Source organism: Lontra canadensis, unplaced genomic scaffold (genome assembly GCF_010015895.1).
Source record: "Lontra canadensis isolate GAN:19392208 unplaced genomic scaffold, GSC_riverotter_1.0 scaffold39, whole genome shotgun sequence".
Classification (NCBI taxonomy): Eukaryota; Metazoa; Chordata; class Mammalia; order Carnivora; family Mustelidae; genus Lontra; species Lontra canadensis.
The window spans coordinates 6,870,734-6,888,863 of NW_022631033.1; the positions used below are offsets into that span (position 1 = coordinate 6,870,734).

General features: G+C 45.4%; 1 protein-coding gene across 1 annotated transcript in view; it reads right to left on the reverse strand.

The window, feature by feature from the left end:
- Positions 1–18,130, reverse strand: part of LOC116874936 (putative protein FAM90A14P) — a 30,995-nt gene continuing 12,865 nt past the window's right edge. The window contains exons 3-6 of the mRNA XM_032869988.1: positions 2,682–2,867; positions 2,096–2,295; positions 1,576–1,684; positions 1–933 (exon numbers count right to left, since the gene is read on the reverse strand). Of these exons, the coding sequence (XP_032725879.1) occupies positions 1–933; positions 1,576–1,684; positions 2,096–2,295; positions 2,682–2,867 (1,428 nt within the window). The remainder of the gene's footprint in view (positions 934–1,575; positions 1,685–2,095; positions 2,296–2,681; positions 2,868–18,130) is intronic.

Here is an 18,130-nt window from a genome sequence, read left to right on the forward strand (position 1 = left end):
TCACTCTCTCCCACTGTCTTCAGAGGACGAGGACACCTGCAGGTCCTCATGGAGGACACTCACAGGGACGTGACCAAAGAATCCCTCGGATTTCTGAATGACAGGAGGGCCCTGACCAGGAGGGGCTGACTTCTCAGCAGGATGGAGCAAGGGAGGTGTTAGGAACTTGGAGCTCCAGCAGGCTTTGTCCAATCTCGTGAAGACCATTCTCAGGGACTTGCCAGGGGTGGGCTTGGAAAGCGGACGTGGGGCGTCTATGCATGCCTGGACCGTTTCCAGGAGAGGTCGGGGGCAGGCAGGCTGCAGGTCGATGACTCGCACTGGAGCAGGTGTCTTCCTGGTCAGTGGGGGTGCCGCTGGGGGTCCATATGCACTTCTCCTTGCTGGACGACACAGACTCTCTGAAGCCCCCAGATGGCTTTCCTGTATCCTCTTGTGGTGGTACTGGAAGGGGCTACAGCGTGCTTTCTTTCGGGGGTTCAGGCCCGTCTCTAGAGAGACCTGAACACCTCTCTTGCCTGCTGTCTTGAGGTGGTTTTGGGAAGTCTGAACCATACCGTGGCTTGCATTAGGACGTGCATTCTGCTCGGGACCCTTGGCTGGTGCCTGGCCATGCTGCACGCCATCCACCTTGGACACAGCTTGGGAAACTTCAAGGGAGTCTTCTCGGGGCCTCTTTGCTGTCAGATGGACAGTCAGGCCACTCTCCCTGGCATAGGGTTGGCATGCCAGGAGTCTGTCAGGGGACACCACTCGCTGTACCTCATGTCGTGCACCAGGGGGGACGACGATCCCTGAAGGGCTTCTGAGAGGAGCCGCTGAGTGGTACACGGCTCTCGTGCCAGCGGTTTGGGTAGGCGGCTTCCCTGGGAGGGGAGCCTCCAGGACAGGCACCCTCTTGGTGGTATAGACGGGCATCGGCGTGTGTGGACGCTGTGAGAAAAGGAACACACAGAAATGCACATTAGTTTTTCCTCACCACCAAGGCAACATTGCCATGAAGGAAAACCAAGAAAGTCACAAAAGCCCAAGACCTTCACATGTTCAGTTCAGCAGTGGAAGACAGGAATGGGTTCTGTCTACATAGGAGGTGGGACCATAGCTCAGGGGTGGTCAGGAATAAATACTCGACAGGACCTCCTGGATACCCTTTATCTATCGGGGAGGAACAGAGAAAGCTTCTGCAAAAAAATCTACGGTTGCCCCAGCAGACCATCCACTGGGCTCCGGAGAGCACAGGAATCCTGCCGCTGTGGAGTCACTTCAGAGGCTATTGAGTTTTGATGGACAATGTGGGAGAACGTGTCCCAAAGCAAAGTTCCCTGTTCTTCCATCGAGGGTTCTACGTGTGAGAAGAGTGTCCTCCAGTGCTTTCCCTCCCACCCAGCCCACTGTGCACACACATCCCAGGAATAAGGCACCATGATGGACAGCAAGGGAAAATGGGGGAGGAGGATGCCCCCCCGAACTCACATGGCTCAGAACGGAAGTTGGGTCAATCCTCACCCAGAAAGGCAACAAAGCCCATCAGGGTCCACCAGACAGAACAGGAGCCAGGAAGCAGGGGACACTCACCCTCACGTAGCTACAGGGTTCTATGCAATCCTTCCAGGTTTGCTTCTGCCCCCTTTGGGGTCGCCTGGGGAATCTCTGGAGCAGGGCCTCCCTCTGCCGGGCTTCTTGCCTGCACAACAAAGCGTAGGAAGTGGAAGGAACTCAGTTTCAAGTCTTCAAACTGGGACACCAGCCTGAGGCCTCAGACAGCAGTGTCCTTTCCCTCCCCTGCCATTCTTCCCCCTACTCCAGGGAGCCCTCCAGGTTTGCCTAGGAACTACTAGCATTTGGGGTCTCTGGCAGGTCTGCTTGGCAATAGCCAGGTTCCCATATGTCCCCTGGTAAGGGGACACCCACCCCACCACTCACACACTCTCGCCGATTCAGCAAGGGCAGCTCAGGAGCTCAGAGCTCCTTTGTCGGCCTCCCCACCCCTGTCTGTGAGTCAGGACAGCACAGCACACAGTTACCAGGGGCAGAGACACAGTGTCCTTAGACGTCAGCCCTGGGATTGGGGACAGCAGCGAGACCCGCTCCCCACCTTGGTCCCTCTTCCTTCTTCCTCTCAGCCTGCTTCAAGGTCCCAGGGTTCTCCTGGTCCTGCTGACTCCGTGGTTCTACGTTCTCCTTCAGCTTCCTGAAGCCCAAAGCCTGGAGGTCGAGGGCCCTGCCCCAGTGCTTCATGGGGCACCTGCTGCTGGATGCCTTGTGCCCAAAAGCTCCACAGTCCCTGCACTTCACCTGGGGAAGAAGAAAGAAGGATCAGTGGTTTTGGACAGGGGACATCACCTCGGCTTGTGAGGTGCCAGCCTCCTGAAGACCATGAGATGCTTCCCCGGCCTCTCCAGGAGGGACATGGAGGAGGGATCACAAGGGTCAGGCTGAAATGAAGGAGCCCTCTGGAGAGACGTGGACAAACACCAGCCTGGACCGAAGCCTGTACACTCCTGAGGTAGACGCTCGCTGTGTCTGAATGCCCCACTATGTCTGGTGATGAGATTCCAGGGCAGGTAGTCCTGGCCCAGGAAAGGAAACTGAGTTATGGACACAGAGCTCTCCATGCGCCACGCCTGTCTCCAGAGTCATGGCAGACCACCTGCTCACAGCACATGCCGGCCTCCACTTACCCTGGGATCCTCCTCCTCTGGCCCAGGAGCCCTGGGTGCTAAGGGCGCCCTCGGTGTCCTCTTCCCTTTCTGGGCCTTCAAGGGTCTGTAGGGCTCAAGCTGGGTGTGACTGCCCGCCATCTGTCCTACTTCCTTGAGGGACTTGGCAGTTGGCCAGCCTGCCTCGGGGGTGGGTGTCTGGATGTCCTGAGTCAAAAAAAAAAAAAAAAAAAAGGAGAGTTGTATTCACACAGATGCAAGCCTCTTTCCTGTCCCTTCTTCTCCAAGTAGGTATGAGGGGGCCTCAGGACCACCAGATCAAACATAGTTGTCACCCTATGACCTCTCATCCCTTCCTGTCCTCCATACTCTCCTGCCTACCCACCCCCAGGATGGTGCCCTTAGGAAAAGCAGGTGAAGTTGCCTTGAATGACTTACCAGAGAGGTGCTTGTGAATTCTCTCACAATGCACTCTGGAAGCAAAACCAGGGACAGGACTGCCCCCGATTTACACAAGAATCAAAGCTATGTCAAACTCCATGGGACACTCAGAGTTGAAAATGGAAAAGCAGGTATCCTTTCCTCTCCAAACTCTCCATTTCCCCACTGACACCTGAGGAAGCCATTTTCAACTATAAGATCCCTTGAAAAACATCACTTCTCTTGAGGGAATGAGGGAAGTGGCCCATCTAAGGGTCTGAACTCTTTGATTTCATGTTTTCTTTTCAGTGCCCCATTCTTAACTCTCATCTAATCCTTGGGAAATGAATAGCTTTTAACTTTATGTGAACCAGGGATTTTTTTTTTCATTTTTAATGTTTTCTTTATTAAGAGAGAGAGAGAGAGAAAGCTCGAGGTGAGGTAAGGGCAGAGGGACAAGCAGACTACCTGATGAGCAGGGAGCCCAATGAGGGGCTCCATCCCAGGACCCTGGAATCATGACCTGAGACAAAGTCAGACAACCAACTCAGCCAGCCAGGTGCCCTGAACCTGTGACTTCTTTAGGCTCCCAGTCCCACAGCGAAATGGACCAGGATTCTGTCACAACACCTCCATGACCCCACTCCAATCAGACTGTTGGGGTCAGTTCCTTTGGAAGTGGAATCTCAGGGAGTCGAGAGCATTGGCAGTCATGCCTTTGATCAGTCTCTCTTCTCAGAATATGGTTTCACAGGAGCCAGTCTTTGGTTCATTGAGAAAGGCACATCACCCCATAATTTCCTCACTGTCCTATTTCTCTAGCTGCTAAGATAAGGACCCAGTGGTCCAAAAACCCACCTGAAATGCAATGGTGCTCCTCCTGTCTCTCCGTAGAGGCTCAGGAAGGTACTGGACAGACTCTACTGGAGGAGACTGTGTGTCTGGCATGCCAAAGGAATGGTCAGAAAGGGCCACTTCCTTCCCTCCCTGACTTTCCTATAGCCCTGAGGTCAAGTGACCTTTCAGGCACTTAACACCCATCAATCGAATCCTCTTTCTTGTTAACAGGGCAGACCCAATCAACAATGCCTTCTTGTGGAGCATTTTCAGGCATGGGAAAATCTTATCATACACGTATCATCTTTTCAGTATACTCCTTTTCTCTAAGAAAATTACACATTGGTGGCTATAACTGCTTCATTTTGTTTTGTTTTGTTTTGTTTTGAATGAGAGAGAGAGAGAGAGAGAGAGAGAGCAGGGGCCAGGTGAGAAGGGATTAAGGGCAGGGGGAGAGGGAGAGAGAGAATCTGTAAGCAGAATCCCCCCGATCGTGGAGCCCAGTGTGGGGCTGGATCCCAGAACCCTGAGATCAAGACATGATCTGAAATGAAGTGTCAGCCACTTAAGTGAATGAGCCACGTAGGTGCCCCTGTCCTAGGGATTCTTCAAAGAGAATGGGGGATAGAAGGCTGGATTCCTATCACCTGGGCCTTCCTGACTGAAATCCAAGAGAGCATCTTTCTTCCAAAACAGTCCAACAAGTACCACTACCACTAGCCCAAGAGGAGGGCCTCCATTTCCAATCCTATTGGCCCTCTGGGTAGTTTCCCACTCTAAGTGTTGGGGCCCACTTAGCCTAAGAGACTCCATATTGGTTGAGTGGCCATTTTGTTCTTTACCAAAGAAAAATTAATGACTCAGAGCTCCCGGAACATCAACAAACGGAACTAGAGTTCCCGGAACATCAATAAGCGGCACTCAACTAAAACTCAACCTCCCTAACTACCAAAGAATGTAAACCCTGCCCTTTGGACACCAAACCTGGGCGCCAATGCTGACGAGAATGCTAGACTAGTTCAAAGAGTTACTATAGGGTAAATTGTAATTCAATTGGCCACCTGGGTGTGGCCTAACATGACTACGCAACTTTCGGTGTGTGTTATAATCTCCTTGACCACCTGTGCTCTATAAAAGTTAGTCTGTGAAGCTGGGAAGAGGTCGCTGTCTCCGTAAGAGACGGCCCTGACCGGTCGGTTTGATTCTCAATGCTTGGTGCAAACTAAAACTCTGCTTAACCTTCACTTTGTATCAGTCTTGCTCCTTTGATCACGGATCCCATCTCTAATATTGGTGTGTCTTGCACAGAGAATGGATCTTGAATGGACCTTTCTAAGGCCATGGTCCACTCCCAGCCTGGTAGCTTCCAGTCCTACCAGAGCTTCCTCCAGCCTCCTCCTGGCCACACCCAGTCTCATGGGACCCCTGCCACTGCCCCACCTGTAGGCTCTTCTTCATCCTTACCCTGCCCCACCCAGACTCACATGCCTTCCATATCCTCTCATGCTCCAACTGGCCTCAACTCATACCCAGTGGCACCAGCCACTGCCCCAATGAACACACAAGAATCCATGCTATGGCAATACAACATGGGGTACACAGAGTTGAATACGGGAAAGAACCTATGCTTTCCTCTCAAAATCTGAGTTTCCCATTTGACGCACCAGGAAGCCATTTTCAACTACAAAGTGATTTTTCAAAGCCTACTTTCTCCTCTACTAGATTGGAAGCTGCCCATCTGGGTTTCTGTAATCTCTTCTTGAGAGACACAGCGAGAGAGGGAACACAAGCAGAGAGAGAGGGAGAAGAAGACAGCTGATGCAAGGCTCGATCCCAGAACCCTGGGTTCGTGATCGGAGCCAACAGCAGAAGCTTAACAACTGAGCCACCCAGGCGCCCCTGTAATCTCTTTTTTAATGTTCTTTTCTCAGAGTCCCTTTCTTACCTAACTTCTAATCCATTGGAAATGAGGATCTTTCCACATCTTGGGAACAAGTTTCTTCTTTAGGCTTTCAGTGCCCACAGCCAAATGGAACAGGATTTTGTCACAGCACTTCCATGATCCCACACCCATCAGACTGTGGGGCAAACTTCCCTTAGAATTACAACCTCGGGGAGTCACGAGGACTGTTTTTGACCAGTCTCTCTTCTCGGAAAATGCTTTCCAATGAAAGTGTGCTTAACCCAATGAGGTAAGCTACATCCCTCCATAATTTCCTCCCTGTCTTATTTCTCTGACAGCTGAACTGAGGACCCAGTTGTCCCAAAACCCACCTGAAATGCAGCGGTGCTCCTCCTATCTCTCAGTAGAGGCTTAAAAGTTTGCAGAGGGACTCTGCTGGAGGATCCTCTGTGTCAGAAAGGGCCACTTCCTCCCTCCCTGACTTTTCTACTGGCCCAACATCACGTGACCTTTCAGGCACTTGACACCCACCAATCCAATCCTCTTTCCTGTCAGTAGGCGGGACCCAGTGAAGTATCCCTTCTTGTCCAGCATTTTCATGCATTATATACCATGTGTATGTGTGGATATGCTTTTCAGAATACATACATTTTGTACAAATAACAAAGATTTGAATGCATGCCTGTTTCTTTTCTTCTCTGTTAGGGCCGATTTAATGTTAAAACCTATTTAACTATTAGGGCCTGCTTAGCCAGAGTGACTCCATATTGCCTAGGTAGCCATATTGTTGTTTACATCCACGGACTTCATTCCGGGGATAAACAGCCCAGCAGTTCCTGGTATGGGTTCCGTATGGATTCTGGGAATCAATTCCAGGAATAAATGCCCTAACAATAGAAGCCACGTACCTTGAGATCTGCGGTTATGCCCTCTAAAACTAGCTTGTAAGATCGGGGCAGGGTCACTCTCTTCCAAGGCGGCCCTGACCAGTCAGTCTGATTTCTGATGCCTGGTGTAAAAATAAAGCTTTGCTTAACCTTCGCTTTGTATCAGTCTCGTTCCGTTGATCAGGGACCCCATCTTTTTCTATTCTTTTCTTTTCTTTTCTTTTCTTTTTTTTAGAGCCAGAGAGAGAGTGAAAATGAAAGCACAGGTTGGGGGAGGAGGGAGAGAGGCAGAGAGAAAATCTTAGATAGGCTCTAGGTCCATTGCAGCTCCGGATCAGGGCTTGATCATGTCCTGAGCTGAAATCAAGAGTCCAGTGCTTAAAGGACTGATCACCCACATGCCCCTGGATGCCTGTTTCTCCTCAACTAGAATTTCCTGTTCAGATCCTATGAGGCATCTTTTCTCCTGGCATCAAGTACATTCACGCTGTTGTGGACCCATCAGTGTCCTCCATGTCCAAGCATCTCACTTGCCCAACTGAATCGCTGGATCCAGGACACATTTCCAGGGTCCCTTCACTGTACCTGCCGCCCTCCCACTTCTCCTTTCTGTCCTTAGGATTTTGCCTGTGCTTGGATATTCAGAGCACTGGCATCCTTTGCTACATGTCTTTTTGGAACTGGCTTCTTTGGCCATTTGTGTTGGGACCCAAATCGTGGGTGCTGGCCAGTCCCCATGTGGACCCGTGTAGCTCTAAGTCTTTTTATCTCCTCCTTTTTGATTTTTTTTATTTATTTTTATTTTTTTATAAACATATAATGTATTATTAGCCCCAGGGATAAAGGTCTGTGAATCACCAGGTTTACACACTTCACAGCACTCACCATAGCACATACCCTCCCCAATACCCATAACCCCACCACCCTGGCCCGATCCCCCCTCCCCCCAGGAACCCTCAGTTTGTTTTGTGAGATTAAGAGTCTCTTACGGTTTGTTTCCCTCCCGATCCCATCTTGTTTCATTTATTCTTTTCCTACTCCCCAAACCCCACACGTTGCATCTCCACTTCCTCATATCAGGGAGATCATATGATAGTTGTCTTTCTCCGATTGACTTATTTCACTAAGCATAATACCCTCTAGTTCCAACCACATCGTTGCACATAGCAAGATTTTATTTCTTTTGATGACTGCATAGTATTCCATTGTATATTTATACCACCTCTTCTTTACCCATTCTTCTGTTGATGGACATCTAGGTTCTTTCCATAGTTTGGCTATTGTGGACATTGCTGATATAAACATTTGGGTGCACGTACCCCTTCGGATCACTACCTTTGTATCTTTAGGGTAAATACCCAGTAGTGTGATTGCTGGGTCATAGGGTAGCTCTATTTTCAACTTTTTGAGGAACCTCCATGCTGTTTTCCAGAGTGGTTGCACCAGCTCGCATTCCCACCAACAGTGTAGGAGGGTTCCCCTTTCTCCACATCCTCGCCAGCATCTGTCATTTCCTGACTTGTTAATTTTAGCCATTCTGACTGGTGTGAGGTGGTATCTCATTGTGGTTTTGATTTGTATTTCCCTGATGCCGAGTGATGTGGAGCATTTTTTCATGTGTCTGTTGGCCATCTGGATGTCTTCTTTGCAGAAATGTCTGTTCATGTCCTCTGCCCATTTCTTGATTGGATTATTTGTTCTCTGGGTGTTGAGTTTGCGAAGCTCTTTATAGATTTTGGATACTAGCCCTTTATCTGATATGTCGTTTGCAAATATCTTCTCCCATTCTGTCTGTTGTCTTTGGTTTTGTTAACTGCTTCCTTTGCTGTGCAAAAGCTTTTGATCTTGATGAAATCCTAATAGTTCATTTTTGCCCTTTCTTCCCTTGTTTTTGGCGATGTTCCTAGGAAGAAATTGCTGCAGCTGAGGTCGAAGAGGTTGCTGCCTGTGTTCTCCTCAATGATTTTGATGGATTCCTTTCTCACATTGAGGTCCTTCATCCATTTTGAGTCTATTTGTGTGTGTGTGGTATAAGGAAATAGTCTAGTTTTTTTCTGCATATTTCACAATATTTGTTCTTCCAACCCAGGAGCATGGAACATTTTTCCATTTCTTTGTGTCTTCCTCAATTTCTTTCATGAGTAATTTATAGTAGAGTTGCTTATAGTTTTCTGAGTATAGATTCTTTGCCTCTTTGGTGGGTATTAATGTATTGTATCACATTGATTGATTTGCAGATGTTGAACCAACCTTGTAGCCCTGGAATAAATCCCACTTGGTCGTGGTGAATAATCCTTTTAATGGACTGTTGGATCCTATTGGCTAGTATTTTGGTGAGAATTTTCACATCTGTGTTCATCAAGGATATTGGTCTGTAGTTCTCTTTTTTGATGGGATCCTTGTCTCGTTTTGGGATCAAGGTGATGCTGACCTCATAAAATGAGTTTGGAAGTTTGCCTTCCATTTCTATTTTTTGGAACAGTTTCAGGAGAATAGGAATTAATTCTTCTTTAAGTGTTTGGTAGAATTCCCCTGGGAAGCCATCTGGCCCTGGGCTTTTGTTTGTTTCGAGATTTTTCATGACTGTTTCAATCTCCTTACTGGTCATGGGTCTGTTCAGGTTTTCTATTTCTTCCTGGTTCATTTGTGGTAGTTTATATGTCTCTAGGAATGCATCCATTTCTTCCAGATTGTCAAATTTGTTGGCGTAGAGTTGCTCATAATATGTTTTTATAATTGTTTGTATTCCTTTGGTGTCAGTTGTGATCTCTCACCTTTCATTCATGATTTTATTTATTTGGGTCCTTTCTCTTTTCTCTTTGATAACTCTGGCCAGGGGTTTATCAATCTTATTAATTCCTTCAAAGAACCAGCTCCTAGCTTTGTTGATTTGTTCTATTGTTTTTTGGGGTTTCTATTCCATTGATTTCTGCTCTGATCTTTATGATTTCTCTTCTCCTGCTGGGTTTAGGCTTTCTTTGTTGTTCTTTCTCCAGATCCTGTAGGTGTAGGGTTATGTTGGGTATTTGAGACCTTTCTTGTTTCTTGAGAAGGGCTTGTACCACTATATATTTACCTCTCAGGACTGCCTTTGCTGTGTCCCACAGATTTTTGAACCATTGTGTTTTCATTATCATTTGTTTCCATTAGTTTTTTCATTTCTTCTTTAATCTCCTGGTTGACCCATTCATTCTTTAGAAGGATGCTGTTTAGTCTCCATGCCTTTGGGTTCTTTCCAAATTTCCTCTTGTGATTGAGTTCTAGCTTCAGAGCATTGTGGTCTGAAAATATGCAGGGAATGATCCCAATCTTTTGATACCGGTTGAGACCTGATTTATGACCCAGGATGTGATCTATTCTGGAGAATGTTTCATGTGCACTAGAGAAGAATGTGTATTGTGTTGCTTTGGGATGGAATGTTCTGAATATATCTGTGATGTCCATCTGGTCCAGTGTGTCATTTAAGGCCTTTATTTCCTTGTTGATCTTTTGCTTGGATGATCTGTCCATTTCAGTGAGGAGAGTGTTAAAGTCCCCTACTATTATTGTATTATTGTCAAAGTGTTTCTTTGATTTTGTTAGTAATTGGTTTATATAGTTGGCTGCTCCCATGTTAGGGGCATAGATATTTAAAATTGTTAGGTCTTCTTGTTGGACAGACCTTTTGAGTATGATATAGTGTCCTTCCTCATCTCTTATTATAGTCTTTGTCTTAAAATCTAATTGATCTAAGGATTGCCACCCCAGCTTTCTTTTGATGTCCATTAGCATGGTAAATTGTTTTCCACCCCCTCTCTTTACATCTGGAGGGGACTTTGGGTCTAAAATGAGTTTCTTGTAGGCAGCATATTGATGGGTTTTGTTTTTTTAACCATTCTGATACCCTGTGTCTTTTGATTGGGGCATTTAGCCCATTTACATTCAGGGTAACTATGGAGAGATATGAATTTAGTGCCATTGTATTGCCTGTAAGGTGACTGTTACTGTATATTGTCTCTGTTCCTTTCTGATCTACTACTTTTAGGGACTCTCTTTGCTTGGAGGACCCCTTTCAATATTTTCTGTAGAGCTGGTTTGGTGTTTGCAAATTCTTTCAGTTTTTGTTTGTCCTGGAAACTTTTTATCTCTCCTTCTGTTTTCGATGATAGCCTAGCTGGATATAGTATTCTTGGCTGCATGTTTTTCTCGTTTAGTGCTCTGAATATAACATGCCAGCTCTTTCTGGCCTGCCAGGTCTCTGTGGATAAGCCCACTGCCAATCTAATGTTTTTACCATTGTATGTTACAGACTTCTTGTCCCGGGCTGCTTTCAGGATTTTCTCTTTGTCGCTAAGACTTGTAAATTTTACTGTTAGGTGACAGGGTGTGGGCCTATTCTTATTGATTTTGAGGTGGGTTCTCTGCACCTCCTGGGTTTTGATGCTTGTTACCTTTGCCATATTAAGGAAATTCTCTCCAATATACCTTCTGATCCCCTCTCTCTTTCTTCTTCTTCTAGAATCCCAATTATTCTAATGTTGTTTTGTCTTATGGTGTCACTTATCTCTCAAATTCTCCCCTTGTGGTCCAGTATTTGTTTGTCTCTCTTTTGCTCAGCTTCTTTATTCTCTGTCATTTGGTCTTCTATATCACTAATTCTTTCTTCAGCCTCATTTATCCTAGCAGTAAGAGACTCCATTTTTTATTGCACCTCAGTAATAGCTTTTTTAATTTCAACTTGGTTAGATTTTAGTTCCTTTATTTCTCCAGAAAGGGCTTTTATCTCTAGAGGGTTCCTCTAATATCTTTCATGCCTTTTTCGAGCCTGTCTAGAACCTTGAGAATCATCATTCTGAACTCTAGATCTGACATATTACCAATGTCCATATTGATTAGCTCCCTAGCCTTCAGTACTGCCTCCTGTTCATTTTTTTGTGGCGAGTTTTTCCACCTTGTCATTTTGTCCAGATAAGAATATATGAAGGAGCAAATAAAATATCCAAAGGGTGGCAAAGACCCCAGGAAAATGTGCTTTAACCAAATTAGAAAAGACCCCAAATTGTGGGGGTGGAGAAAGGGGATAAAAAGAAGTTCAGAAAAAAAACTAAAAAAAGAAAACAAACAAAGAAAAAATATTAAAAAATATATATATATGTATATATATATTAGACTGGTGACTAGAACGGGGTCACCTACTTAATTTTGGGAGTATTTTGGTCTCTTAGAAGAAACTACCTCCCAAAATTTTAAAGAATGAAAAACATATAAGGGTAAACACAATGAAGGGATGGAATATGCCTATCAAGATGAAAAAAAGAATTTTTTTACTTTCTAAAAAAGGAGTTGATAAAGTAAGTTGGTTTGGAGAATAAAGGAAAAGAAAGTAGAGAGAATTTGCTCGGGCTGGAGACTAAAACAAGTCCAGAGCTAGATTTAGGGTATATTTTGATCTATTAGAAGAAGTTGTACCCCAAATTTTTTATGTGTATACAAAAAATAAAGTTAGATACAATGAAGGATAAAATATGACTATAATAAAGAAGTTTCAAAAAAGATTATTATTTTTTATGAAAGGTATTGTTAAGATAAACTAGTTAAAAATGTTAAAAGAGGAAAGGGTAAAAGTTAAAAAAAATTTAGCCAAGAAAGAAAAAAATAAAATTAAAAATATTAATTAATTACAAGACTAAAGAATCATGGGGAGAAAGTCATGAATTCCATGTTTTGCTTTCTCCTCCTCTGGAATTCCGCTGTTCTCCTTGGTAAGTGAACTTGGTCTTGGCTGGATTTCTTGTTGATCTTCTGGGGGAGGGGCCTGTTGTAATGATTCTCAAGTGTCTTTGCGGGAGGCGGAATTGCACCGCCCTTACCAAGGGCCGGTCTAAGTAATCCGCTCAGGTTCGCTTTTGGGAGCTTTTGTTCCCTGAACACGTTCTGTAGAGCTCTGGAGGACGGGAATGAAAATGGCGGCCACCCAGTCTCCAGCCGGAGGAGTCGAGAGCTTGGGGCCCGACTCTTCAGTGTGCCCTCAGAGAAAAGATCTCAATCACTCCCATCTCCCTGGCCTCTGGCTGCACTCCGAGCTCACCCAGCCTGTGACCAAGCGTCTGTCTCTGGCACACAGCTCCGCTTGGAGCCTCTGAACCCGCAGATCCCTGAGCTCTTCCAGGGGGCATCTCCCCGGATCTTGTGGGGGCCCCAGTCACAGAGCAGTGGCCTATGCCACGGATTATGGTTCAAGGTAACCCCGAGTTGAGAGCTCACTCCTCAGTTCTGTCTCTGCCACCAGCTTCCCTGCTCTAATACCTGTGAGCTCTGCAACACTCAGACACCCCTGATCCTTCTGTGACCCAAGGGACCTGGGGCCGACCACGTGTGGGCTTTACCCCAATTTAGCCTCTGGAGTGATGTCCCTCATTAGACCAGACTTTTAAAAGGCATGATTTTGTGATTCATTGCTCCACCGCTTGCCAGGAGCCAGCTCCTTGCCCCGCGGTCTATCTTCCCATCACTTTGGATTCACTTCTCCACCAGTCCTACCTTTAGAAAGTGGTCGATTTTCTGTTTCTAGAATTGTTGCTCTTCTTCTCTTTGAACTCCTGTTGGATTCATAGGTGTTCACAATGGTTTGATAAGCTATCTAGCTGATCTCCCACTACCTGATGTCATCTCAGCCTGCTACTTCTCTCCCATCTTCTCCTTTTTGATTCTTTATTCCTGTTAAGGCCAACCTAGGACTTTAAATTTTAATAAGTTACAGAACAAAGTACTTAAAACTTATTGTGCACTTTCTGGAATTACATAGAAAAAGAATCATTCAGAATATGCTTCTAAATTTTGTGTGACTCTTTTAATGCATCAAACTGTATAATTTATTTAAATATATTTTTAGGAGTTCAACCTTTTTAATTTTATTTAATTTATTTTATTTTATTTTATAAGTACTATTAGTCAACATATAGTACATTAGTTTTTGATGTAGTGCTCAAAGATTCATTAGTTGAGTATAACACCCAGTGTGCTTCACATTATGTGCCCTCCTTAATGCCCACCACCTGGTTACCCTACCCCTCCACCCCCTTCCCTTCTGCAAGCCTCACTTTGTTTCTCAGAGTCCAGAGCCTCTCATGTTTTGTCTTCCTCCTGGTTTCTTCCCATTCAGTTTTCCATCCCTTCCCCTATGGTCCTCTGCATTAGTCCTTATAATCCACATATGAGTGAAACCGTATGATAATTGTCTTACTCTGCTGGACTTATTTCACTTTTCCTCAGCTTCATTTCTTTCCATCAGCATGTCCTTTAAATCACTTATTTTCTCTTCTGCCTCATACACCCTAGCTGTGAGAGCATCCAACTTGGATTGCATTAGTTTGGCCTGATTAGATCTCATTTCTGCCCTTAGAGATTCTGTATTGTCAGGTATGCTTTTTTCAAGCCTCGCTATTAACTTTCTAATTGCTATCCTTAATTCCATCTCTGACATCCTGCTTATATCCATATCAATTAACTCTGTGGCAGAGAACATTGCCTCTGGTTCTTTCCTATGCCGGGAATTCCTCTTTCTAGTCATTCTGCCCAGGAAAGGATGGGTGAGCAAATGAAGAAAGTCCAAAATGTCAACCACGACCCAAGAAAATGCACCCTAGAAAAAGCCCAAAGGGGTCAGAAGCCAGAAAAGTGAAACAAAGAAAAGTGAACAAAGTGAAAAGTGAACAAAAATAAAAGTGAACACATCACAGGAAAGTGAACAAAGCCAAAATGAACAAAGGAATAAAAAGGGGGGAGTGAAGAGAGATGATACTCTCACAGGGTGGACAAAGCAGGGTGATCTCCTTGTCCCTGATTGAATTTTGGTCTGTGTGTTTGAAGACACTGTATCTCAAAATTGCAAAGAATACAGAGTGTGTGTGTGTGTGTGTGTGTGTGTGTGTGTGTGTGTATGAATCCTTTGAAAAAAAGACTAGGCATAAAACAGGCATAAATCTATGAAATGTAGATATGAGAGAAAAAGGTTAAAAAGTGACTTAAAAACATAATTTCAGGATGTCTGGGTGGCTCAGTAGGTTAAAGCCTCTGCCTTCAGCTCATGTCATGATCCCAGGATCCTGGGATCAAGCCTCACATTGGGCTCTCTGCTCAGCAGGGAGCCTGCTTCCCCCTCTCTCTCTGCCTGCCTCTCTGCCTACTTGTGATCTCTTTCTGTCAAATGAATAAATAAAGTCTTTTTCAAAAAAACATAATTTGATAAAATAAGAGTCTACTTAAAATAGGAAAAAGGTAAGAAAAAAAAGTGTAAAATTTTAGACTGAAGGATAAACGAGTTGTGAAGAAACACCTGGAGCTCAAGACACTGTCTCCCCTGGTGCTGGAGTTTTAGTCTCCGGGATTCATAAGCTTGTCCTTCACCTGTTCTTCCAGTCTGTCTTCTGGGGGGCGGGGGGTGTGGTGCCTGTTGTGCTTCTTCTCAGGTTTCTTTGCCGGAGCGGAGTGGCTCCACCCCTTGTCCATGGGATGGGCTCAAGGTGAGCTGGTCCTCTGTGTGGCTTTTGTTCCCTGGTGGCTTTCTGCACCTCTTCAGAGGGTCAGAGCAAAAAGGGCCCTAACTGGATCTCTAGGCCAGAGCCACAAGATCACCATCCCCCCTCTTCAATAAACTCTCCGGGTCAAACCTTCTCCACTTCTCTGTGCATGAAGCGCCACAGAAATCCATGGATTTTGTCCACTGCAATCCTCCTTGGGGGATTCCCAAAGCCCCCTGAGCATCTCTGTGCTGTGTGTCTTTGTGACTGCAAGCATTTGTGGACCGTGCCTGCACGAAGCTCAGCTTCTCCCAGGTCATGGCTGGGTGCTGCCCTACTGTCCTTTTTGGGGCACTGCTGCCCTGAGAGCTGTTGCCTGGTCATGAGTGCCACTGTTTCAACCCTCCCAGGTGCTGGTAACCAGCCAGCACATTCTAGTCTTTTTCCAGGTGCTCAGGCACAGAGCAGTGTCCCTACCAGCCCGGCTCCCAGTTTATGGCAACCCGAGCTGAGAGTCCCTCCTGGGCTCCCTGACTATAACCAGTTTCCCTGCTCCACTCCTTGGGAACTCCATCACCTCAGGCACCCAGTTTTTTCTTTGTCTCCTAGGATCCTGAGACCATAGTGACTCCCCTAGAATTCTGCCATTTCTATCCTCTGAGCCCCTTCCAGAAAGGAATGTCTCTCACCGGAGCAGATATCAAAAAGTCCTATTTTGCACTCTAGTGTTAATCACTCTTCAGTAGCCAGCTTCTGGAGGCTCCCTCCCCCTTCCATTTATCTTCCGATATTTCCCCACAGATTCACAACTCTGCACCTCCTGCCTTGCATAATGCAGTCGTTTTTCTGCTTGTAGATTTCCATATATATTTTCTTACACCTCGGGCTAAACTCATGGGTGTGCAGAATGGTTTGATAGCTATCCAGCTAAATTCGAGGCACCAGATGAAACAGGGTCCCCTACTTTTCCACCATTTTGCCACAACCTCAACGATGACATCTTCTAAAGGAAGTTATCCCGACATGTGTTGATATCGTTTCAGCTGGCTTGGCCTCTCTGATGCTCTTTCTGGAGCCCTTGGGGAGTTCTCCTTCTCAGGTTCTGGTGGAGGAACAGGCAGGAAGCTGGATGGGGTACCCAGTCCCACTGCTCAGGGGTGGCTTCTGGCAGGGCTGGCTCAGGATAGGTCATAGGCAAATCACAGTTTAGATGTCAGTTTGGAAGATTTTCCACTTTTTCCACCCCATATTGGGTTTGAAGTAAATCTTTATGTTGTAAAAAGCATATGGTGAGCCAGAGGAAGTGAGTTTAGAAAGCCCTACAAACCTGGCTCCCTCCAGGTCATGGACAAGGGTAGGACCACAGCAGTTCCCAGACCCCTGCTGTCAGAAAATTTTCTGGATCCGCTAAGTGTGGGTATGACCATGGGCAAGTTTCCCATCTGGTTCTTGGGTTCCCAGTAAGTGATGGGCCATATCTCCAAATGTTATGCAAATTCCACAGAAATACATGAACAAGTATGGTCATAGCATTTTTATTCATAATCACCCAAACCTGAAAACACCCCAGGTTTCTATCAATAGAATGTTTATAGTCTCTGTGGTGATTAGTCAATTGAATAATGAATTGAATGAACTGAGTACATAAAACATCTCACACTGCTTGAAAGAAACCATAACCAACAGAGTACATACTATATAATTTAATCGATATGAAGTTCAAGGACAGGCAAAATTTTTCCATGTGGGAAAAATCAAAACAGTGGTAGTGTTTATCAATGTATATGTGAGTTGACTTGGGAAGGCCATAATGGAACGTTGTAAAGGTTAATATTTTACAACTTGACAGGCCTTTGGGTTACATAAGCACAAATATTGGTTAAAACTCATCACTTTATATATAAAATTTATATGAAATTAAAATTTTAAGTAAAATGAATTAGTTTTGATATTATTGAACTCCAATAATAAACTGAATTATTTGAGGAAAATTTACTGTTGGCTATAACTTTTTTGAAATGGATGAAAATAGTAGATGGATTAGTGGAGAGGTCATGGAGAGATGAACTGATACATACAAGGCAAGTACACCCAAATGTTAGTAGCAGAATATGAGAGTTAAATGTAAAATTCATTGCTATTTTCATTGGTTTTGAACATTTTCCTAATTAAGTACGGGATGAATAAACTTTATAAGGACCTTCCCACTTTAATGCTTTTGTGGTCCCCATTCAAAGGGAAGTAAAGGTTCAGGGTAGCTGGAATGTTCAGAAGAGAACGCTGTTGACAAAATGAACCAAACAACGAGGAATCATTCTCCAGGGTTCCAGATGCCTTTAGGGACTACCAGAAAACCTCTTGCCCTTAGTGTCCCTGCCCTATCAGCTTCCTGGACCAGGGAAGGTATTCCTTACACAGATCAGAGGGCAGCCGCTAAGAGCAGGAACATACATAGGATACTGTGAAGGACTCAGTGAACCGTTGTCCATAGCTTCCACAATTGTTCACCCAGCCTCTGCCCAATGCACCTTGTTCCCATTTAGGATTGCAAACATTCTGCATCTTTTTCGACACTATAAAATTTTTGAGAAATGGTTTTTCAAGGTTTTGTCTTTGAATTCTGCTGCTCTGGGGCACGTCGCTCTCACACTGCACTCTAGTCCCCTGGTCAGCGAGAGATCCCAAGGCTCTCTGGGATTCCCTATAATATGTTTTATGGTCACTGGCCTCATGATACTGCTCCGGATGCTTTCCTATTCTCACTTCCTCCTGAGCACCTGTTTTGGAGCATCCCCTTCCCAAATCCAGAAGGTTCAGCTTGGTGTTTCACTCCTTTGCCTGCCTTAGCATGGAGAAGGAAGATGCGGTTGGAAGGGCAGGACATGAGCCTGTGCCTGAGACCCAGAAGAGGAGGAGACCAGGTTG